General features: G+C 52.0%; 1 protein-coding gene across 1 annotated transcript in view; it reads left to right on the top strand.

Annotated features, from left to right (window-relative positions):
• Nucleotides 1-9,230: 9,230 nt before the first annotated feature.
• Nucleotides 9,231-24,291, top strand: part of LOC140203581 (serine/threonine-protein phosphatase 2A 65 kDa regulatory subunit A beta isoform-like) — a 71,455-nt gene continuing 56,394 nt past the window's right edge. Inside the window, 3 exon segments of the mRNA XM_072269626.1 lie at nucleotides 9,231-10,342; nucleotides 14,934-15,102; nucleotides 18,134-18,274. Coding sequence (XP_072125727.1) covers nucleotides 10,155-10,342; nucleotides 14,934-15,102; nucleotides 18,134-18,274 — 498 coding nt within the window. The 5' untranslated portion in view covers nucleotides 9,231-10,154.

The raw sequence follows: 24,291 nt of genomic DNA, 5'->3' as shown, positions 1-24,291 counted from the left end.
CAACCAGGTGGAGCAGACGGCCGGGCACAACGTCCTGGACTCTTTCAATTACTGGCTGGAAGGTCGGGGCCAACAGGATCGCCACCCCGCTAGAAATGGAGCTGAGGTGGCTCATGTAGGCCCCGCCCCGCCACTCCAGGAGCCAAGCAGACTCGTCCTCAGGGATGGTATGGGTTTCCTGCAGGAAACTCACCGTATACCTCCCATCCCTGAGGGCTGAGAGATTGTTATGCCTGCGAAGAGGACCCCTGCTGCCGTTTACATTGAGACTAGCTATGGTAAGCTTCATGGCGGGAGCACACTAGGTCTCAGCAGCTGTGCCCATTTCGGTGAGAGCGGAGGCGCCCTCCACCACACTGTCCGGAAAGAAAGCAAGGTTACTTTTTGCCTTCCGGGCTCGAGCGGTACCAGCGACACCCTGTGACCCACGATCCCCCGTAGGAGCGAGGCTGCTTCTCCCTCTAATGTCCCTTACTAGGTCATCTAGGAAAGATTTTAGTTGCCGTCTGTCGTTCCCCGCCACCGCATTCCTCTTTCCCTTTCCCTTTCGTCCGAGGATGACTCGCAGGGACCTCACCAGCCTCGGCATGCTGGGCCAGTGTAGCGAGGCTAGTTGAGGCCGGTGCTTGGCACCCTCAGAGGTGAGAATAAAATGCTTAATTTCCTCTACAGGTATCAATGGGGACTTCTCAGGAGGGGTGAGGATGTCCATTATTTCACTATCGAAAGAGTCCCCCTCCAACCCGTCACTGCAGACAGAATCCCCATCGGCCTCCCCGCATGTTCCAAAAGATGGCTGCGCTTGTGACCCATACCGTGCAGCGGGCACCTCGCTCTTACCTGCCTGCTCCACCGTCGCATCAGCCTCATCCACATTTGCGACAGTGGAGGGACAATCCCCAGGGACTCCCTGCAAGTCATTAATTGCTGGGGTCGACGTGCACAGAAAAACGCCCTCCCCAGGGGGCAGGCGTAAAGGGGAACCCGGCACCTTTGGTCCAAGGGATTCACAAGCAGCCTGGTGCTGAGAATGAGAGAGCTTTGTCTCGTCTCCTCTTACATTATTCGGTACACTGGCCTCCAGAGAGGCGCTGACTTGTAGGTCCTGGGTGGAGGCCTCCAGGGCTGCCTCATTTGTGCAAACAGGGCTATCACAAGCTTTTTGCACAACCACACCATCTTCCCCAGGACTGGTGGCTACATCTGGCGACTCAGGTTCAGAACCAACCCCTACCCGGATTCCCACCCCTTCCTGGGACTCCTCCGCATCTACATCCCCTGCCCTCTTGCGGGAACGTTCCCTTCTCCTCTTCACACCGGAGGAGCACACAGGTGCAGGCTTCACCGATGGGGCGGCGCTCTCTGTTTCCATCGCCCCGTCTGCTTGTGCACCTCCCCGAGCCCCACGCTCCACTTCAGGCGAAATGGGCGTGAGCTCTGCAGCCTCAAAGGCCCGCTTCTTACTGTGTTTGGATTTCCCCTTTGCCTTCTTACTCCGCACAGACTCCACCCCGTCCCCCACCTGAACCACAGGGAGAGGAGCAGGGACCGACCCAACCGTAGGAGTAGGGGTAGGGGTTGGGGCAGGGGCAGGGTGAGGGGCTGGGGCAGGATCACGGGCGGGGGCAGGGTCAGATGCAGGCGCAGACGCACGCGCAGGAGTAGGATCAGGGGCAGAGGTAGCTGGGGCACTGGTGCCCGAAATGGGCTCCCTCGGGTTCCGGGCGGCAGGACAGTCCCTCCGAAAGTGCCCCACCCCCCTGCACGCATGGCACCGCGGGCGCTCGGAGCTCCAGTACACCTGATAATACACTCCCTCGTGCCGGACAGTAAACCGGCCCTCAACATCATCCTCCCTTTCCAGCTGCATGAAAACCTGACGCCGGAAAGAGATTACGGTGCGGAGGGTGCGTCTCTTAAATTTGTGCCGGATGGCAGTGATCTCCGACCTTACTTGCCCTAAACGGGCCAGTGGGGGAAGCAAGTCCTCATTTGGAATGAAAGGCTTAACATGCCCAAGCACGATACGTTGCGTGGGGGCCATCACCAGCTCCATAGGTAAAAAGATGTTGTCTACCGTGACTCCCCTGCTTAGGGCCCGGTGCACTAGCTCTTCATTCGCCAGATAAAACACCGCCTTTCCGAACTCCTTCTCGGTGGCCAGAATACCACCTTTCCCAACAAGGTCCTCCATTGCCTCCGTACACTTTTCTAGTGTCATTCCAGGGCGCAAAATACATTGCACCCCATGTTCCACCTTCACCGACCGAAAAAGGGCGTTGTCCGAGGCCGGGGAGGCAGCCGCCCTTGCGTAACTCCCTGAAGGCCCGCGACTCCCTGGAGACCGGTCCGGCATGTTGGCGCTCTTTCCAGTCCGAGAATCCTACAGCGGTGCCGGTTAGATGTCCTGGAACGAGTCGAATAACTGGCCGGGAAAGTTTGCAGTCGACAGTGCCTCGCTGGCTCGACGCCAGGAAAGGCTCCGTTGGACTTGCAGAGACCCAGGCCGGGAGAGGCCGAAACGTCCTTCCAGATGCTCCGGCACCAACACCGGACGAAAATCAGGAAAACAATGGAGGAGGAACGTTGCCCCGCTGTCAATGGGGGGGAACGACGGCGTTTGCCTCCGGTTTTGGAGCGAACCGGCTTCCTGGCGAGTTGCCAGCGGCCGCAGCTGGGAGCTACGCAGTTAGCAGCCGCCAACAAACCCAGCCCAAACCGCCAGTAAAACTCCACACCGAGTTTCCACACCAGCACCGTCACTCACTCGGTTGTCCAAGAGACATTTAGAGCCACCTCCAAAGTATTCCACGAACTTTATCCAGTAGTTTTGCCTCGATTTCTCCCAGTTCAGTCAGCACAGCTCCTCTCTGTGTCTGACCCCGGGACTGGGACACGGTCAGGGGACGTGTGACGGTCCGAGGTCTCAGAGAGGGGTGGGGGACGGTCAGGGGACGTGTGATGGTCCGTGGTCTCAGAGAGGGGTGGGAGACGGTCAGGGGACGTGTGAAGGTCCGTGGTCTCAGAGAGGGGGTGGGACACGATCAGGGGACGTGTGATGGTCCGTGGTCTCAGAGAAGGGTGGAGGACGATCAGGGGACGTGTGATGGTCCGTGGTCTCAGAGAGGGTGTGGGACACAGTCAGGGGACGTGTGTTGGTCCGTGGTCTCAGAGAGGGATGGGACACGATCAGGGGACGTGTGTTGGTCCGTGGTCTCAGAGAGGGATGGGACACGATCAGGGGATGTGTGATGGTCCGTGGTCTCAGAGATGGGGTGGGACACGGTCAGGGGACGTGTGACGGTCCATGTTCTCGGGGGGGGGGGGGATATGGTCAGGGGACATGTGACGGTCCATGGTCTCAGAGAGGGGGTGGGGGAGATGGGAGTGAGGGAAGGAGAGGGGGAGAGTGAGGGAGCGAGGGGAGAGTGAGGGATAGAAGGAGAGGGGGAGAGTGAGGGAGGGAGAGGTGGAGAGTGAGGGAGGGAGGGAGATCGGAGAGTGAGGGTGGGAGGGAGAGTGAGGGAGAGGGGAGTGAGAGGGAGAGTGAGGGAGGGAGGGGGAGAGTGAGGGAGGGAGATGGGGAGAGTAAGGGAGACGAGGAGCGTGAGGGAGGGAGGGAGAGAGGGAAATGGAGGGAGATAGAGTGAGGTATGGAGGCTGGGCGAGTGAGGGAGGGAAGGACAGGGTTAGAGTGAGGGAGCGAGCAGAGGTTGAGGGAGGGAGGGGTAGTGAGTGAGAGGTAGAGGGGAGAGTGAGGGAGGGAGGATGAGAGTGAGAGGAGAGGGAGTGAGGGAGGGAGAGGGGGAGAGTTAGGGAGGAGAGAGGGTGAGTGAGGGAGGGAGAGAGGGTGAGGGATGCAGGGAGAGGGAGACGGTGAGTGTGAGGGATGGAGCGAGAGGGGGAAAGTGAGGGAGGGAGGGAGAATGAAGTATGGAGGGAGGGAGAGGGAGAATGAGGGAGGGAAGAGGGCGAGTGAGAGAGGGATGGGGAGAGTGATGGAGGGAGAGGGAGAGTGAGGGCGGGAGAGTCAGAGAGAGAGGGGGAGAGAGGGAGGGAGAGGGAGATTGAGGGAGGGGGGGAGAGTGAGGGAGGCAGGGGAGTGAGGGAGGGAGATGGGGAGATTGAGGGATGGAATGTGAGGGAGGGAGGGGGAAAATGAGGGGGGAGGGGGAAGTGAGGGAGGGAGGAAGAGGGAGAGTGAGGGAGGGGGAGAGTGAATGAGTGGGGGAAGAGTGAGGGGGAGAGGGGGAGAGTGAGGGAGGGAGAGAGGGTGAGGGAGGGAGAGAGGTTGAGGGAGGGAGGAAGGGAGAGTGAGGGATGCAGGGAGAGGGGGAGAATGAGGTATGGAGGGAGAGAGAGTGAGGGAGGGAGAGACGGGAGAATGAGGGAGGTAGGGGAGAGTCATGAAGGGATGGAGAGTGAGGGAGGGAGAGTCAGAGAGAGAGGTGGAGAGAGGGAGGGAAAGGGAGATTGAGGGAGGGGGAGATTGAGGGATGAACGAGGGAGGTAGGGGAGAGTCATGAAGGAAGGGAGAGTGAGGGAGGGGGTGTCAGAGAGAGAGGGGAGAGAGGAAGGGAGGGGAGATTGAGGGAGGGAGGGGGGGGATTGAGGGATGGGCAGAGAGGGAGGGAGGGAGGGAGAGGGGAGAGGGAGGGGGTGAGGGAGGGACGGAGAGAGGGTGAGTGAGGGAGAGAGGGGAAGGGGAGAGTGAGGGAGAGGGGGAGAGTAAGGGAGGGAGAGGGGGATAGTAAGAGAGGGAGGAAGACTGAGGGAGAGAGAGGGGAGAGTGAGGGAGGGAGAGTAAGAATGAGGGAGGGAGGGGGAAGGAGAGTGAGGGAGGGAGAGGGTGTGGGTGAGGGAGGGAGAGGGGGTGAGTGAGGGAGGGAGGGAGAGTGGGAGAGTCAGGCAGGGGGAGGGAGAGTGAGGGAAGGAGAGAGGGTGAGGGATGGAGAGGGGGACAGTGAGGGAGGGAGGGGAGATTGAGGGAAGGAGAGGGGAGTGTGAGGGAGGGAGGGGGAGTGTGAGGGAGGGAGGAGAAAGTGAGAGAGAGAGAGAGAGAGAGAGAGAGGGGAGAGTGAGGGAGAGAGGGGAGAGTGAGGGAGGGGGAGAGTGAGGGAGGGAGGGAGGGAGAGAGTGAGGGAAGGGGAGGGGAGAGTGAAGGAGGCAGGAGGATGGGGAGAGTGAGAGAGACGGGGAGCGTGAGGGAGGGAGGGAGAGGGGGAAAGTGAAGGAGGGAGGGACAGGGGAGAGGGAGTAAGAGGGGGAGAGTGAGGGAGGGAGGGAGAGAGGGAGAGTGTGAGGGAGAGGGGGAGAGAGTGAGGGAGTTAGAGGGGGAGCGTGAGGGAGGGAGGGAGAGGGGAAGAGTGAGGTAGGGAGTGAGGGAGAGTGAGGGAGGGAGAGTGTGGAAGAGGGTGACAGTGAGGGAGAGAGGGTGACGGGAGAGTGAGGGAGGGAGGGAGAGTGAGGGGGGCAGAGTGAGAGTGAGGGGGGAGAGGGAGAGGAAGGGGGAGAGGGAGAGTGAGAGTGAGGGGGAGAGGGAGAGTGAAGCGGGGAGAGGGGAGAATGAGGGAGGGAGGGGAGAGATGGAGGGAGGGAGAGTGATGGAGGGAGGGAGAGTGCGGGAGGGAGGGGGAGTGTGAGGGAGGAAATGGGAGATTGAGAGAGGGACAGGGAGAGTGAAGGAGGTAGGGGGAGAGTGAGTGAGGGATATTTATTACCCTCAACCATCAGGAAGGAGGTACAGGAATGTCAGGACCCACATCACCAGGTTCAGGAGCAGTTGTTACTCCTCAACGAGAAGTGAAGGAGGTGCAGGAGCCTCAGATACCACACCACCAGGTTTCAAGAATATTTATTGCCTCTCAACCATCAGCAAGGAGGTACAGGAGCTTCATAACCCAGACCACCAGGTTTCAAGAATATTTATTGCCTCTCAACCATCAGGAAGGAGGTACAGGAGCCTCAGGACCCACACCACCAGGTTCAGGAACAGTTATTACCCCTCAACCATCAGCAAGAAGGCACTGGAGCCTCAGGTCCCACCCCACAAGGTTCAGGAATACTTATTACCCTCTCAAACATAAGGAAGGAATGACAGGAACGTTAGAACCCACACCACCAGGTTCAGAAACAGTTATTACCCCTCAACCATCAGGAAGGAGGTACAGGAGCCTCAGGACCCACACCACCAGGTTCAGGAACATTTATTACCCCTCAACCATTAGGAAGGAGCACAGGAAATTAGTGTATAATTTGCACATGGCACATTTAGACAGAGACATGACGTAAAGGATTTTTTTTCTCCTCATGTATGTGAAGGATGTAAGAAATAAAGTCAATTCTTTGTAATTTTTGAATGTTTTTCATATGTTGAGTCCTGACAAACACACCACAGCAAGTTCCTAGTACAGGAAAACGTAATATTTAATCCCTGATCCTTTATTTTCCCTCTCAACGCCAGTCTCCAGCTTTCTCCCCATAACCTCTGAAGCTCTGACTCAACAAGGCGGCACCAACCCCGCTTTGGCCACACCCAATGTCTTGGCCTCGTCCGCCATCTTGTGACAACGCATTCCACAGACTCGGCGCCCTCTGGCCGAGCAGGGCCCTCCGCAGGCAGCACTGCAGTACATAAGCGAGCCCTTCGGCCCATCTAGTCCATGGTGGAAATGTTTTCCTTCATCTCTGCTCCCAAGGGTCGACCGTCTATTCTGAGGCTAAATGTAAGAACTCGACTTGGATGGTGAGCGGACCGACCCACAAACACCCTCCCTCCCGCCCACAACACTACCGGCGACGGACGGACGCACCCCACCCACACAATACCGGATTGCCTGCCATTTATTTGGTCGTTACCTCTCCCGCCTCATCATCTCGGCCCGGGCTTTACGGGCTCGGCAGAGAATTCTGGTGTCGGGTGCGTCTTGCAGGGTCTCGCAGTCATCTTCCCCGTGGCTGGCAGTCGCAGCCCCCGAGCTCCCTTCTGGAAGAGCCTCCTTTGAGGAGCCTCGGGACAGCTCGTTCAGGGAGCGTCTCATTCTGCCGGAAGATCAGAGCGAGAGAGAGAGAGAAATCTCCCCGTCAGACCCGAGGCAAAGCAACAGATTCGGCTGCGGTTTTGGTCCGAATGGGGCCGAGGCCAGTCACCGACACCAGGCATGGTTGGCCGGCCAGTTAGACTCCGCCACAGGCCGAGCGCCTGGCTCGGGAACCGAAAGGGCTCCCAATAATTCCGCGTCAGGTGGGACTCGCTCTCCTCGCAACCTCAAACGGGGGCCACGGTAACGCCGCCAACGGCAAGGCGCCATGACACCTCGGGGTGCTCCGGAGTTCTCATGGCCCCTTCCGGCTCTCCTAATTTCATTCTCAAACTCCTTCCTGCTGGCTTTATAATCTTCCAGATCTCCATCATTAGTTTCTTAAACCTTTCGTAAGCTTTTCTTCTTGACTAGATTTACAACAGCCTTTCTACGCCACGGTTCCTGTTACCGACCGTCCTTTCCCTGTCTCATTGGAACGTCTCTAAGCAGAACTCCACGCAAAAATCCCCTCAACATTTGCCACACTTCACCGTACATTTCCCTGAGAATCTCTGTTCCCAATTTCTGCTTCCAAGTTCCTGCCTGATAGCCTCATATTCCCCCTTACTCCAATTAAACGTTTTCCTAACTTGTCTGTGACTATCCCTCTCCAATGCTGTGGTAAAGGAGATAGGAATTCTGATCACAGGAGATAGAATTGTCCGCGCAGAAACGTCAGATTGTATATAAAATCCCAATCCACCCCAATCCCCTCCCTCACACAAAAGCGAATAGATCATCCGCAGGGAAACTTCAGATTGACCATCAAACAACAAAACCCCTCCCTCACACAAAAACGGACTGATAGTCTACATGGAAACTTCAGGTTAAACATCAAACCCCAAACCCCCTCCCAATCTCATCTCTCACAGAAAAACTAACGGATCGTCCACACGGAAACGTCAGAGTGAACATCAAACCCTAACTGCCCCCCCACCAATCCCCACACTCACAAAAAAACTAAGAGATCGTCCACACGGAAACGTCAGATTGAACATCAAACCCCAAACCCCCACAATCCCCTCCCTCACACAAAAACTAACAGATCATCCACAGGGAAACATCGTATTGAACATCGAACCCCAAACACCCCCTGAATCCCTCCCTCACACAAAAACTAACAGATCGTCCACATGGAAACGTCAGATTGAACATCAAATCCCAATCCCCTCCCTCACACAAAAATTAACAGATCATCCACAGGGAAACTCAGATTGACCATCAAACCCCAAATCCTCCCTCACACAAAAACTAACAAATCGTCCACACGGAAACGGGAGATTGAACATCAAATCCCAAACCCCCCCAGTTGCTCCCTCACACAAAAACTAACAGATCGTCAACATGGAAACGTTGTATTGAACATCGAACCCCAAACCTCCCCCAATCCCCTCCCTCACACAAAAAACTAACAGATCGTCCACATGGAAACGTCATATTGACCATCAAACCCAACCCCCCCCACCGAATTCCCTCCCTCACACAAAACTAACATATCATCCACACAGAAACATCAGATTGAAAATCAAATCTGAAACCCCCCGAATCCCCTCCCTCACACATAAACTAACAGATCGTGCACATGGAAACGTCAGATTGAACATCAAACCCAACCCCCCCCGAATCCCCTCCCTCATACTAAAAGGAACTGATCGTTTACATGGAAACGTGAGATTGAACATCAAATCTCAAATCCCAAACCCCACCCAATCCCCTCCCTCACACAAAAACTAACAGATTGTCCAAACGGAAACGTCAGATTGAACATCAAACCCCAAACACCGCCCCCCCCGAATCCCCTCCCTCATACAAAAACTAACAGATCGTCCACATGGAAACGTCAGACTAAACATCAAACCCAAACCCCGCTTCCTTATGAACTGCAGTACATAAGTGAGCCCTTCGGCCCATCTAGTCCATGGTGGAAATGTTTTCCTTCATCTCTGCTCCCAAGGGTCGACCGTGTATTCTGAGGCTAAATTTAAGAACCCGACTTGGATGATGAGCGGACCGACCCACAAACACCCTCCCACCCGCCGATAACACTACCGGCAATGGACGCACCCCCACCCACCCAATACCGGATTGCCTGCCATTTATTTGGTCGTTACCTCTTCCGCCTCATCGTCTTGGCCCGGCCCTTCACGGGCATGGCAGAGAATTACGGTGTCGGTTTGGGAAGCGTCTTGCGGCGTCTCGCAGTCATCTTCCCCGTGGCTGGCAGTCGCAGCCCCCGAACTCCCTTTTGGAAGATCCTCCTTTGAGGAGCCTCGGGACAGCTCGTTCAGAGAGTGTTTCATTCTGCCGAAAGATCAGCGAGAGAGAGAGAGAAATCTCCCCGTCAGACCCGAGTTTTCTGATCGTTCTCTCTCCCTCTGGAGAAAAGACTGAGAGAGAGAGAGAGAGAGAGAGAGAGCCCTGACAGGATTCTTGACGAGCCACCCCCTGTCACACCGACAGTCAAGACTCCACAACTGGGAGCTGATGTCCAGCTGTTTGACAGTTGAGTCCCACTGGAATGGTGGGTTGGAATGGCAGCGGTGCAACAGGCACAAATAATCCCTTTCTTGGAGGAGGGAAGGAGGGAACAATGCCCTTCACACAAGTAGTGATGTGCTTCTGCATGTCCTACCCCTGGCAGCAGTGAGGAAGCACATGAGAGTTCCAGTGCAAAGAGTAGCCCGAGCTGAGAGTGCAAGCCTGTGCCTGTTCCTACAAGTAGAAAGATTGTAGACAAAATACATACTTTTAGGTTAAATGGATGACCGAAGGGCTTCGAACACACATTGCATTCGTATTTGATCTCCCCATTCTGTTTTTTCAGTGGGTAACGAAGTGACTGAAAACCAGGGAGACCTGCAGAAGAGGTCTTTGGTTTGCTCAGATTCATTGCCTCTTCACTCCCTGGAGCACATGAGGCAGCTTTCAGATGCATTGGTGGTTCTGAGTTTATTGAGGTACCTGAAGTTGACGGCTGGGCGAGGGGTATCTCCTTCAGCCCACCCCTGGAGCCATGGGTGAGGAGGCTCTGGTGGGAGCAGAGATAAGAACGTCTTTTAGCTGCTCTGAAACATGATCCGTTTGCCTTTCTTCTGGAGGCAGCATGACGGGCAACACAGTCCGACTCATCATGGCATTGGAGAGGCAGTTTGCCACGACGAAGCCACAACAAACTGGAGGCATCTTGCCAAACAGGCTGAGGTTGTTCATGTTGTTGAAAGTGGCTGGGCTGCCGAGAGGATGAAGGCCACTGAATCCAGGTGAGTACTCAGGCAATGCGTGTCTGGTATAGTGAGGAAATAGAGTGCTGTATGGATACATGTACTGACACAGGAGGTGGTCTCTCGCTGAATACATCGGGTAGGAGACTAAACCCTGGGCATGGCTAGAATGCCCATTCATGGGCGGAGGGAGTTTGTTGGAAGCTGAGGTTGTCGAACTAGGAGAAAGAATGTGAGGGGTTTGTTGAATTACAGAAATCTCAAACCCTAAACCACGCCCCGCCAATCCCCTCTCTCACAGAAAAACTAACAGATTGTCCACACGGAACTGTCAGATTGAACATCAAACCCTAAACCCCGCCCCCCCCCACCGAATCCCCTCCACCTCACAAAAACTAACTGATTGACCACACAGAAACGTCGGATTGAACATCAATCCCCTCCCTCACACAAAAACTAACTGATCGTCCACAGGGAAACGTCAGATTGAACATCAATCCACAACCCCCCCTTCCCCTATCTCCCCCACACAAAAACAGTAGAAGTGATTTGGACATTTCATTTATTCTCTTTGGTTAATGTGTTGGGCAGTTGTTGGGATATAATTTTACTGCTACAGATTTTTCTGCCCCACCCTGGTGGATTTTCCGTTCATGGGAGTTATATGATTTTTCCATCTGTGTTCCAGCAAGTTGGGCACACTATGAAATGTACACCCTTCTGTTGTATCACAGCCTGAACATTGATCCTATCACTGCTCAACTGTACCCCTGTTTTCTCTCCTCTTCCAGAACAGACTCGATGGGCTGAATGGCTTAATTCTGCTGTTTACAGTCTGTGCAAACATCTCGGGCGCCTGTATATAGTTGGGGTGCCCAAGACTTCTGCACACAGTACTGTGTTTGTCAATGTGCACTGAGAGCGTGCTTTTAAATCCGGCGGGAGCAAAGGGATGTTGGGAATTTTGCGTGTGGAATACCGCCGTAGGGGTGCGGGGACAGGTGGCAGAGATGGTGTGTCTGGCGGGGGTACCGACACACCCGGCCCTGAGACACCAGGCAAGGTCATTTGATTCCAAACAATTGGTTTACCGATCATTACAGAATGTCTCTCTGATGCTTCCCACTCCCACCCTTTTCCCAACCATGATTCCCCTCTCCCCTGCCCCCCCTTCCCACTCTCAGTCCACAATGGAGACTCACATCAGAATCAGGTTTATCGTCACTCATATATGTCATGAAACTTGTTTTATTTTGTGTGGCTACAGTGCAGTACAATATGTAAAATTACTGCAGTGTTCTGCAAATTTTTAACCTCCCTCGCTCTGTGTGTGTGTGTCTCTCTCTCATACACACACACATAATGTACACCTTGTGTGTTGTCAGATCTGTTGTTCTCCATATGAGAAACTGTGTCTGATTCCTAGTCCCAACTTTTTGACTGAATAGATGCCGAATGATTAATGGCAGGAGAATGTCAGGTTTTCATGAGATCCTGTCTGCCACCATTGTCCATCTTGAATGCTGGTCTGCTGCAGTGTTTCTGGCTGTTTTAAACAGTTTGTTCCCTGCAATTTCTTTTTCATTCCCTTTCATGTCACTTGTGTTTGAATTTCTTTCCTTGCACAGACTGATCCAAGTTGGTCTCATTTTCTTTGGTGATAAATGAGGATCAGATTTGATTAATTTTTTTAAAAAGCAATCCGTGTGTTCAGATCCTTCCCTCACCTCTCCCGCTCTCATCCCTGGATGACGGAACTGCTGGGTTTGTGGCCAAGTTTGTGGACGATACAAAGATGGGTAGTGGGGGCCGGTGGTGTTGAGGAAGCAGGGAGGACTTGGACAGATTAGGAGAACGGACAAAGAAGTGACAGATGGAATGCAGTGTCGGGAAGTGTACAGACATGCACTTTGGTAGAAGGAGTAAAGGCATGGGCTATTTTCGAAACGGAGAAAATTTTAAAAACCCGCTGTACAGAGGGACTTGGGGGTTCTCGCACAGGATTACCTAAAGGATAAGTTGCTGGATACGTCATCGGGGAGGAAGGCAAATATGATGTCGGCATTCATCTCGAGAGGACTAGAATACGAAAGCAAGGATGTGATGATGAGGCTTTATAGGGCACTGGTGAGGCCTCACTTGGAGTATTGTGAGCAATTTTGGGAGCTTTATCTGAGCAAGGATGTGCTGATATTAGAGAGGAGGTTCACGGGGATGATCCCAGGGATGGAAGGGTTAACGTGTGAGAAGCATTGGAATGCTCTGCTCTGGGCCTGTACTCGCCAGAGTTGAGACGGGAGGATCTGACTGAAACCCGTCAGATAGTGAAAGGCCTCGACAGAGTGAACATGGTGGGCACAGCCGCAGAAGAGAAGGTCCTCCCTTTAGAACAGAGATGAAAAGGAATTTCTTTTGCAGAGGGTGATGAATCTATGGAATTTATTTCACAGAATCACAGTCCTTGACCATGATTGTTCTTGGCATACTTTTCCTCAGAAGTAATTTGCCACTGCCGCCTTCCGGGTGGCGGGTGGAGATACGTCCCTACCAAAGGAGGTGTAAGGCACTCCTTCCCTCCACTAGCCTGCAGGTCACCCTTGGGCAGGGTGTAGCACCTGCTTAGCCCCCCCCCCCCCACACCCTCCCAGATCTAGGTCACATGAAGCCACAGGAGCAGGTGGTGGATGGTCATATGAGCAACCGGTGCAGATCACAAGTCCTGGTTATGCGACCACTGACGCCAGGCAGATAATCTCTGAAGAGTATTGATAATGGCTGAGGTCACCAGTCTTGTAAATAGCAAGGGTGTCAAAAGATACAAGGAGGAGGCAGGGGAATGGGGTTGAGGGGAATAATACATTTTGAGGAGAGATTGAGTTGCCTGGGACTGGGACGGGAGTTCAGAAGAATGAGAAGAGATCTTATAGAAACATATAAAATTATGAAAGGGATAGATAAGGTAGAGGCCGGAAAGTTGTTTCCACTGATAGGTGAGACTAGAACTAGGGGACATGGCCTCAAGATTCAGGAGAGTAGATTTAGGACAGAGATGAGGAGAAACTGCTTTTCTCAGAGGGTGGTGAATCTGTGGAAATCTCTGCCCAATGAAGCAGTGGAAGCTACCCCAGTAAATATATTGAAGACAAGGTTGGATCGATTTTTGCAGAGCAGGGGAATTAAGGGTTATGGGGAAAAGTCAGGTTCGTGGAGATGAGTCCATGGCCAGATCAACCATGATCTTATTGAATGGTGGAGCAGGGTCGACTGGCCAGATGGCCTACTCCTGCTCCTGTTTCTTGGGTTCATATCAGCCTCGATGGAATGGTGGAGGAGATTTGAATTTAATTTGCTTCTATTTAAATCTTGCATCCATCCCACAACGTGAGGGAGTAAAAATCTTTGACTCTATCGCAGTGTACAGACATGTGAATTTAAAAGTCTAATAGTTTGAAGAAGTTTGGTTCTTAAGGTTGTCAAGCCGAGGAGTGGTAATGGGGACAAGCTCCCACTACCTAAAGGTGCTCCTTACGGCATATGACTCAAATAGCCTCTGACAACCAAGTTCAACTCCTGGCCTTCTCGTGTGGTTTAGCCTCTAAGCCCAGCGGAACTGTTTGTACTGACAGGAGAAGGGGCGAAGGCGGGTCCTACTGCCTTAAAACCAGTGCTTCAGGTAGATCGAGCTCATCAGCCTGGGAAGACAGTCCGTCTAAGAGGGGGAAAACTCTGCTTTCAAACCTCGGCTGCCTTGTGGCCATACCCACTCATGGGAAAGGCTTCGAGAGTAAATCCTGAGGACAGATCGGGAGCTGGAGTCCCTAAGGCAATCCGACACTGCCTTCAACCTCATTCTGGCAACTCCTGCGATGACACCGGTGCCAAGTTGTATCGGCCCTTGCCCTTCCCTTGGACAACGTTGGTGTCGTGGAGAGGGAAGACTTGCTGCATGGGCAACTGCCGGTCTTCCATAAAACCTTGCCCAGGCCTGCGCCCTGGAAACCTTCCAGGCGTGGATCCATAGTCTCGTGAGACTAACGGATGCCAGCACCAGTTCGAAGAAAGAAGCTGTCCCGTAGCCTATTGATCTTGGCTTTAATGCTGTGGTAGTGAAGCAGCAGAAACAGTTTATGGTTGGGTGGGGGGTGACTGGTGTCCCCGATGATCTTCCTTTCTGCACCTGCTGCTGTAAATGTCCTCAATGGAGGGAAGTTCACATCCACAGATGTGCTGGGCTGTCCGTACTACTCTCTGCAGTGGCCAGCAATCAAGGTTGGTGCAGTTCCCGTACCAGGCAGTGATACAGCTAGTCAGGATGCTCTCAATGGTGCCCCTGCAGAAGGTCTTGAGGATTTGGGGACTCGTGCCGAACCTCTTCAGTCGCCTGAGGTGGAAGAGACGCTGTTGTGCCTTTTTTTTTGCCACATAGCCGGTGTGTACAATCCAGGTGAGATCTTTGGTGATGTGTATACCGAGGAACGTGAAACTACTCACCCTCCCAACTGCAGTCCCAAATGGCCTGATTCTGTTCCTACATCTGTGGTCTTGCATCATAAAGGTGTTTTTCTCCCCCTAGGAAGGAGATCTCAGACACTGTGGCTAAATACATTTTGTTTCTCTCTTTATTGCTCAGTCTGGACACCATGAACGAAGATTCATTGACTGGCACCTCTTCACTGTACTCCAGCACCTTCGTCCGAGTAATCTCTGTCAACGTAGAAATGCAGTACACGAGAGACGTTGCTGTAAAATGCAACCCCAGGATCACACCCCATAAGAACGACTGGATTGGAATTTTCAAGGTAAGAACCTCCCTCCCCACCCGGCAAATACAAAATAGTAATTGGTTTATCGATTTAGAGACACAGCACGAGATAGCCCTTCGAGCAGCCGCCACCGATTGTAAACCCACACAAACTGCTGGAGGAACTGCAGCACATCAGGCAGCACCCATGGAAAGGAGTAAAACGGGTGATGCTTTGGGCGGAGAATCGTCTTCAGGACTGAGAAGGAAGGCGGGGGGCGATGCCTGAATAAAATGGTGGGGGGGGAGGCTAGGTGAAGCCAGGTGGGTGGGAAGGGTCAAGGGGGCTGCAGAAGGAAGAGTCTGACTGGAGGTGGAGAGTGGACCATTGGAGAAAGGGAAGGCAGCTGAGAAGAAGTGAAAGGTCAGAGCCAGGAATGGGCGGGGGGGGGGGAAGGTCAGAGCCGGAAATGGGTGGGGGGGGTGAAAGGTCAGAGCCGGGAATGGACGGGGGCGGGAAGGTCAGAGCCGGGAATGGGCGGGGGGGGAAGGTCAGAGCCGGGAATGGGGGGGGCGGTGAAAGGTCAGAGCCGGGAATGGGCGGGGGGGGGGAAGGTCAGAGCCGGAAATGGGCGGGGGCGGGAAGGTCAGAGCCGGGAATGGGTGGGGGGGGTGAAAGGTCAGAGCCGGGAATGGGCGGGGGGGGGGAAGGTCAGAGCCGGGAATGGGGGGTGGCGGTGAAAGGTCAGAGCTGGGAATGGGCGGGGGGGGGGGAGGGAATTTTGTTCACGGGAAGGAGAAATCAATGTTCATACCATCAGGTTGGAGGCTACCCAGATGGAATATGAGTGTTGGGGCTCCCCCACCCTGAGGGTGGCCTCATCTTGGCACGAGAGGAGGCCATGGATCGACATGCGGGAATGGGAATTAACTTATTAACCTACCCGTCTTTGTTCTGTGTGAGGGACCCGGAGCACCAGGGGGAAAGCCACGAGCACACAGGAAGACCACACAAACGTGCTGACTGAGGATACGGGATTTTAACACCAATCCCAATGCCCTGAGCTGTAATAGCCTCACGTGAACCACTAGGCTACCGTGGAGTCCCACCCCTTACTATTGTCACATGTACTGAGGGTCATGTGGGTGGCAGGATGGAGATGAATCTCTACCAAAGGAGGTGTGAGGCGCAGCTTCCCTCTGCTGGCCTGCTGGTCACCCCTGGGCAAGGTGTAGCACCTGCGTAGCCCCCACTCCCCGATCAGGGTCACATGAAAGCATGGGAGCAGGTGGTGGATGGTCGTATGAGCAGCCGGTGCAGATCACAAGTTCTGATTATGTGACTGCTGACGCCAGCGGACAATCTCAGAAGAGTATTGATAATGTGGCTGGGGTGAGGTCACCTGTCTTGTAAAGACACTGGCCAGAAGAAGGCAATGGCAAACCACTTCTGTAGAAGAATTTGCCGAGAACAATCATGGTCGTGGAAAGACCATGATCGCCCACGTCATGCAACACGGCGCATGATGATGTCAGGCGACGTGGCCCATAACGAATGAACTAAGAGACAGTGAAAATACTTGCTTCGCGTGCCCTCCGCAGAGATTATTTCATTCCAACACGACATTTGAGGGAAGACAATAACGGAATACAGAATATATTACAGTTACTCAGAAAGTGCAACGCCAGCGGATAATAAAGTGAACAGTTACAATGAGGTACATTGTGAGGTTAAGAGTCTATGTTATCCTGTTAGGGGATCGTTCAGTAGTCCTATAACAGCAGATTAAAAACTGACCTGGAACCACGTGGCACTTTATCCATCTGTCTGATGGGCGGGGAGAGGATGAAATAATCTAGATTGACTAGTTTTGTCTTTTTTTACAAATGCTGCTTAACTACAGTACAGTGCAAAAATCATAGGTATATATATATATGTACTGTATATAGGTAGGGTGCCCAAGACTTTTGCACAGTACTGTATTTGTCAATGTGGAGCGGAGAGTGAGTTTGTAAATCCGATGGGAGGAAAGGACGTTGGGAATGGCGAGGACGGAGCACTGTGGGAGGGGTGTGGGACAGGTGGCAGAGAAGGAGTGCCAGAGGCAGGTGCAAACACACCCAGCCCTGAGAGACCAGGCAAGGTCATTTGATTCCAAACAATTGGTTTATTGATCATTACAGAATGTCCCTCTGGTGCTTCCTGCTCCCTCCCCTCTCCCTTTCCCTTTTCCCAACCATGATTCCCCTCTCCCTGCCCCCTTCTACTCTCAGTCCACAATAGACACCCACATCAGAATCAGGTTTATTGTCACTCACATATGTCGTGAAATTTTATTCTTCATGGCAGCAGTACAGAATTGAGAGCTACAGAGTAGGAGTTTGAAGAGATTTGGTATGTCAACAAATGCACTTGAAAACTTCCGTGGTGAGCATTCTGACACTGTCAGATATGGGGGTGGGGGGAGGTGGGGGCTACTGCACAGGACCGAAAGAAGCTGCAGAGGGTGGTAAATCTAGTCAGCTCCATCTTGGGTACTAGTCTACAAAGTACCCAGGGCATCTTCAAGGAGCGGTGTCTCAGAAAGACAGCGTCCATTATTAAGGACCTCCAGCACCCAGGGCATGCCCTTTTCTCACTGTTACAGTCAGGTAGGAGGGACAGAAGCCTGACAGCACACACTCAGCGATTCAGGAACAGCTTCTTTCTCTGCCATCCGATTCCCAAATGGACATTGAACCCTTGGACACTACCTCGCTTTTTTAATCTATATTATTTCTGTTTCTGCACAATTTTGTATCTATTCAACATGCATATACTGTAATTGATTTACTTATTTATTTTTCTTTTTTTCTTCTTCATTACGTGTTGCGTTGAACGGTCGCTGCTAATTGGACAAATTACACGACACATGCCGGTGATAATAAACCTGATTCTGTGTGATACATAAATTTACTACAGTACGGTGTAAAAGTCTTGGGCACTCCACTATATACCTGAGCCTTTTGCACAGTGCTTTATGTCTTGTAGTTTTGTGATCTGCCTGCACAGTTCTTTGGCTTTTAGCTATCCTTCCGTTTTGCCGCAGGTTGGACGGAGTACAGCTGGAGATTACCGCACGTTTGTTTGGGCTCCTCTCCCGAAGGAGGTCAGTCAGGTGGAACGCCAGCAGCAAGTAACGTTCGAAGGTAAGGGGAGTTTGAAAGCTTCCGATGCACCCAGCTTGCTCGTAGAGTGTTGCCCAAAAGAGGGACCTTAGATGCTGCAAGTCGCTTCAGTTCCTCAGTGAAGTTACTGATTGGTTCTCGGAACGCAGGAGAAGTCCATGATTGGTTAATGTCAAGTGTAAAGGAGAACAAAATAAATGTTACTCCAGATCTGATACAAGACAAAAAAGAACACAAGATAACCAACACAATAAGATAAAGAACACTGTAATTTAAAAAAAACGGAATAAATATAAAAACATAAGATAGCTTATATACACAGATTTCAAAATGGACATTCAACCCATGAACTCATTACTTTTTTTTGTAAATTTTCTGTTTTTTGCACTACTTGTTTAAATTTATCTATTTAATATACTGTACATATACTTGCTGTAATTCACTTGTTATTGCATTGTGCCGCTCCCGCAAAGTTAACAAATTCCATGACGTATGCCAGCGATGTTAAACCTGATCCTGATACAAAATTTAAAGAGTGCAAAATGAGAGCAAAAGAAGCAGCGAGGTGTTGTTCATGGGTTCAGTGTCCATTCAGAAATCTGATGGCAGAGGGAAGAAGCTGTTCCTGAATCATTGGATGTGTGTCTCCAGGCTCCTGTACCTCCTCCCTGATGGTGGAGGGGAAGAAACTGTTCCTAAATCGCTGAGTGTGTGCCTTCGGGCTCCTGTACCTCCCCCCTGATGGCAGAGGGGAAGAAACTGTTCCTGAATCACTGAGTGTGTGTCTTCAGGCTCCTGTACCTCCTCCCTGATGGTAGCAATGAGAAGAGGGCATGTCCTGGGTGATGGGGGGGTCCTTATTAATGGATGCTGTCTTTCTGAGGCATCACCTTTTGAAGATGTCCTTGATGCTGAGGGGGAGGGGGGTGGGCTATTTCCTGTGTTGGAGCTGCCTGTGTTTGCAACCATCCGCAGTTGTTTCCAATCCTGTGCAGTGGCCCCTCCATACCAGACCAGTGATACAGCCGGTTAGAATGCTCTCCATTAGAAGTAGAGCTACTAGGACTTGATGTTTCAATTCTTTATGGTAAGTTGGCACTCTCGATGCTGGCAGTGGGCTTGGAGTGGTGACAAGGGGGGAGGGTAGGTACGTCATCGGGGTCATCAGGTGGGCACTCTCCTTTGACGTTTCGTTGATAAGCCCACGACGTCTCCAGAGGGCTCAACGGTGCTACCTGGTGTCCCAGATACACCCCCCTCAGTTCCATACCCTCCTGTCTTCATCTTGCAGCCCAGTTGTTGTCTTTCCTTTTAATCCAAATCCAGTTGCTGCTTTCTTCTGCTGCATTTGACAAGGACTTGATTGCTTGTTGGAGGGAGTGACCCCTCACCCCCATCTTCTTCAATAGACTGGTCGTAGATGTGGCAACGAATCCCCTGCATCCCACTTCTGCAGGGAAAATCTTGGTCTTCCAGCCATTCTGGGCAGCTTCAGTTGCCAGTTCGGAGTACTTGGTCTTTTCCCTCTCATAAGCTTCTTCGACACCATCTTCCCATGGTACTGTCAATTCCACAACATATGCCAGCTTGGCTGTTGTGGACCACAGGACCATGTCTGGCCCGAGTGCTGTAGCCGCAATGTCTGGGGGAAACACAAGCTTTTTTTCCAAGTTCATGTCCATTTTCCAATCCCGAGCAACCTGCAGCATGCTTACATCTTTCGATGTTATATGGTGCTCTGGAGGTTGGCCTGCTGGTACAAATCGTGTGATGTGGACATTTACTGCCGATGTTTGTGGGAGAGCATTTGTGGTGATTCGCCTCTATTCCAAGATTGATGCCAGCTGTCTGAGAACTTGGTTATGCCGCCAAGTGTACCGCCCCTGGGTGAGGCTCGTGGTGCATCCTGTTAAAATGTACCTTAGTGATCCAGGTGCTTGACAAAGAGAGCAAGCGGGGTCTTCTCCCCACCACTGGTTCAGGTTCTGGGGTGTGGGTAGGAGGTCATAAGTGGCTCTGGTGACAAAACTTAGCCGGGATCCCTCCATCTCCCAGATGTCACGCCAGCTAAGTTTCCTCTTTTCCAGGCTCTCCCAATTAGTCCAGTGGCCCTGCTTGGTCATTGAGAGGGCTCTGGCGTGTCGCTCTGCCTCCTCCTGTCTTCTCAACTCCTCCACCATGAGCCGTCCCTTTTGCACTGGTGTTGCCCTGTGCCATTGAGGAGCCTTTGGGACAAGCCCGAGCCCGGCTCTCCCATGTTGGACTTGGCCACCCACATCTCTGAAGTGAAGAGCAGACTTAGCACTCTGAACGGCTTCAGATGGAGTCCACTTCCTCTCCGTTGCCACACAGGGGGCCACTGTTCGAATAACAGTATCTTCAGATTCAGTGAGTGCATTTGAATTCTTCCACAAGACTTGCAATTGGTGATTCCAATTTGCCGTTCCCTCACAGTCCAACAAGACCACCTTGCCAGATTGGGGAGAGGCTCAGGAGTAAACCCAGAGGGAAAATTCTGAAGCTGGAGTCCCTACATTGAGTTCAGCACTAACTGGAAACTCCTCTGACATTGCCGGTGCCAAACTGTCGATCTCTGCCATTCCTTTGCATTTGTCAGCTGCATGGAGAGAGCTAGCCTGCTGTGTGGGCAAAAACTTGCTCTCCGTGTTGTACTTCCCTGGCTTGCACATCATGTAGACAGCTCGGACACAACATCCATGGTCCATTCTGACCAATGGAGGACCTCCAGGTCTAGCTCATTAACAGACTCCTTCAGCGGACTGGAGGACAGTCTCCATATGAAAGACCGGAAGAACTTAAAACATTGGAGCAGCCTATCGAGTCTGCTTTGCCCTTTCATCACGGCTGATCCATTTCCCTCTCAAACCCATTTTCCCTTTAACCTCTGACGCCCTATCTAATCATTTGGTGATGCATTGCCTGAGCTGCCTATTCAAACATCCAATATCAGTCCATCCTTTCTGAGATAAGGGGCCCAAAAGTGCACACAAGACTCCAGGTGAGGCCCTCACTACTGCCTTATAATGCCTCAGCATTACATCCTTACATGCAGAAAGACTGGAATCCTCTCTCTCTCTCTCTTACTCACGCTGACACCAAGCTGTCTGGCCAGGGCAAACATCTGCCAGCAGGTTTGGTTGCTAACTTGAAAGCCAGCTCACGTTCCCAACCTCCGAACCAAAGCCCTGCTTGGGCTGAAGGCTAAAGCAGTGAAAAGACCCATTGGCGTGACCCTCAGACGTTCCTTCAACGATATCCCTGCAGCTGAGGACAGGAGTCCTTTAATAGAACATACAACAGTATAGTACAGGAACAGGCCCTTTGGCCCTCAATGTTGTGCCAGACCAATTAAATTAGTAATCAAATAGCTAACTAAGCTCATCTCTCCTGCCTACACAATGTCCATATCCTCCCATCTTCCTCACATTCTTGTGCCTATCTAAACATCTCTTAAAAATCTCTATTGTATCTATCTCAGCCACCACCACAGGCACCCACCACTCTCTGTGTAAAAGATCCGCTCTCACATCTCTGAAATTACCCTCACTCACCTCCTCCTCTCCTTGGACTCCCCGCTCTGGTTCTCTGCCTGCTCTGGATCTTCTCATCTCGAATTGCCGAAGGGACATCAACCGTCTCGACTTCATCACTCCTTCACTCCTCTACTGAACGCACTGCCCTCTGCTCTCCCCGCACCAATCCCAACCTGACCATCAAACTGGCAGGCAAATGGGATGCTGTTGTAGTGTGGCCCACTGACCTCTACTTTGCTGAGGCCAGGCTGTGACTCTCAGACACTTCCTCACACCTACCCCTCGAGGAAGACCCCACCCCACACCATCAGAAAACTGTCTCCGACACATCACTGACTTCATCCACTCTGGAGAACTCCCAACCGCTGTTACCAAACTCATAGTTCCCTTACCCTGCACTGCTCGCTTCTACCTCCCACCAAAGATCCACAGATCGGACTCTCCGGGTTGGCCTGTTGTCTCTGCCTGCTACTGCCCCACTGAACTCATGTCCTTATATCTCGATTCCATTCTATGCCCTACACAAAAAGCTGCCTGATATTCAGGAGAACATAGATGGGTCCCCGAGACCAGAACAGCACCTTATACAAAGTGGAAATTTCTCATCAGTCAAGCCTTGGAGTGAGACCATAAGCACCAGACTGCCACCTCCTACATAGGAACATAAGAAATAGGAAAAAGGAACAGGTGTAGGCCATCTGGCCCATCAAGCCTACTCCACCATTTAATAAGATCATGGCTGATCTGCCCATCGACTCATCTCCACCTCCCTGCCTTTTCCTCGGAACCCAGCGGCCTCAATGACTACAGACCGGTGGCATTGACCTCCCACATCATGAAGACCCTGGAGAGACTTGTTCTGGAGCTGCTCTGGCCTATGGTCAGGCCACACTTATCCCGGCCAGTTCGCCTACCAGCCCCGACTAGGAGTTGAGGCTGCCATCCTCTACCTGCTGAACCGTGTCTACCCCACCTGGACAAGCCAGCGAGCACTGTGAGGGTCATATTTTTTGACTTCTCTAGTGCGTTCAACCCCATCCTCCCTGCTCTGCTGGGGGAGAAGCTGACAGCGATGCAGGTGGATACTTTCCTGGTGTCATGGATTCTTGACTACCTGACTGGCAGACCACAGTACGTCTGTGTGTCCGACAGAATGATCAGCAGCACCGGGGCTCCACAGAGGACTGTCTTGTCCCTCTTTCTCTTCATCATTTACACCTCGGACTTCAACTACTGCACAGAGTCTTGTCATCTTCAGAAGTTTTCTGATGACTCTGCCATAGTTGGATGCATCAGCAAGGGAGATGAGGCTGATTACAGGGCTACGGTAGGAAACTTTGTCACATGGTGTGAGCAGAATTATCTGCAGCTTAATGTGAAAAAGACTTTAAGTGGCTGGTGGTAGACCTGAGGAGAGCTAAGGTACCGGTGACCCCTGTTTCCATCCAGGGGGTCAGTGTGGACATGGTGGAGGATTACAAATACCTGGAGATACGAATTGACAATAAACTGGACTGGTCAAAGAACACTGAGGCTGTCTACAAGAAGGGTCAGAGCCATCTCTACTTCCTGAGGAGACTGAGGTCCTTTAACATCTGCCGGACGATGCTGAGGATGTTCTATGAGTCTGTGGTGGCCAGTGCGATCATGTTTGCTGTTGTGTGCTGGGGCAGCAGGCTGAGGGTAGCAGACACCAACAGAATCAGCAAACTCATTCGTTTGGCCAGTGATGTTGTGGGGATGGAACTGGACTCTCTGATGGTGGTGTCTGAAAAGAGGATGCCGTCCAAGTTGCATGCCATCTTGGAGAATGTCTCCCATCCACTACATAATGTACTGGTTGGGCACAGGAGTACATTCAGCCGGAGACTCATTCCACCCAGATGCAACACAGAGCGTCATAGGAAGTCATTCCTGCCTGTGGCCATCAAACTTTACAACTCCTCCCTTAGAGGGTCAGACACCCTGAGCTAATAGGCTGGTCCTGGACTTATTTCCTGGCATAATTTACATATTACTACTTAACTATTTATGGTTTTATTAGTATTTATTATTGCAACTGTAACAAAAACCAATTTTCCCCGGGATCAATAAAGTATGACTATGACTAATTCCCCTACTGTGCAAAACTCTATCCAACCTTGTCTTAGATATATTTACTGAGGTAGCTTCCACTGCTTCATTGGGCAGAGAATTCCACAGCTTCACCACCCTCTGGGAAAAGCACTTCCTCCTCATCTCCATCCGAAATCACTTCGCACAAATCTTGAGGCTACGTCCCCTAGTTCTAGTCTCACCTTCCAGTGGAAACAATTTTCTTGCCTCTATCTGATGTTACATACCCCATAACTGGGTTGCCAAACCAGCAGAAATGGACCACTTAGTTGGAGTCTGGATTACTGGAACTAAGAATGTTTTATTAAAGAAATAAGCAACACAGTACTCTAATCATAAGGATATAAATGCAACAGGTTAGCAATGATAAAACACACATGTACACAGAACTAGGATAATAGGATCAATCA

The sequence above is a fragment of the Mobula birostris genome, chromosome 10 (assembly GCF_030028105.1).
Source record: "Mobula birostris isolate sMobBir1 chromosome 10, sMobBir1.hap1, whole genome shotgun sequence".
NCBI classification, from domain to species: domain Eukaryota; kingdom Metazoa; phylum Chordata; class Chondrichthyes; order Myliobatiformes; family Myliobatidae; genus Mobula; species Mobula birostris.
Note: the sequence above shows the minus strand (reverse complement) of the source record. Positions and strands in the feature narration are given on the sequence as shown.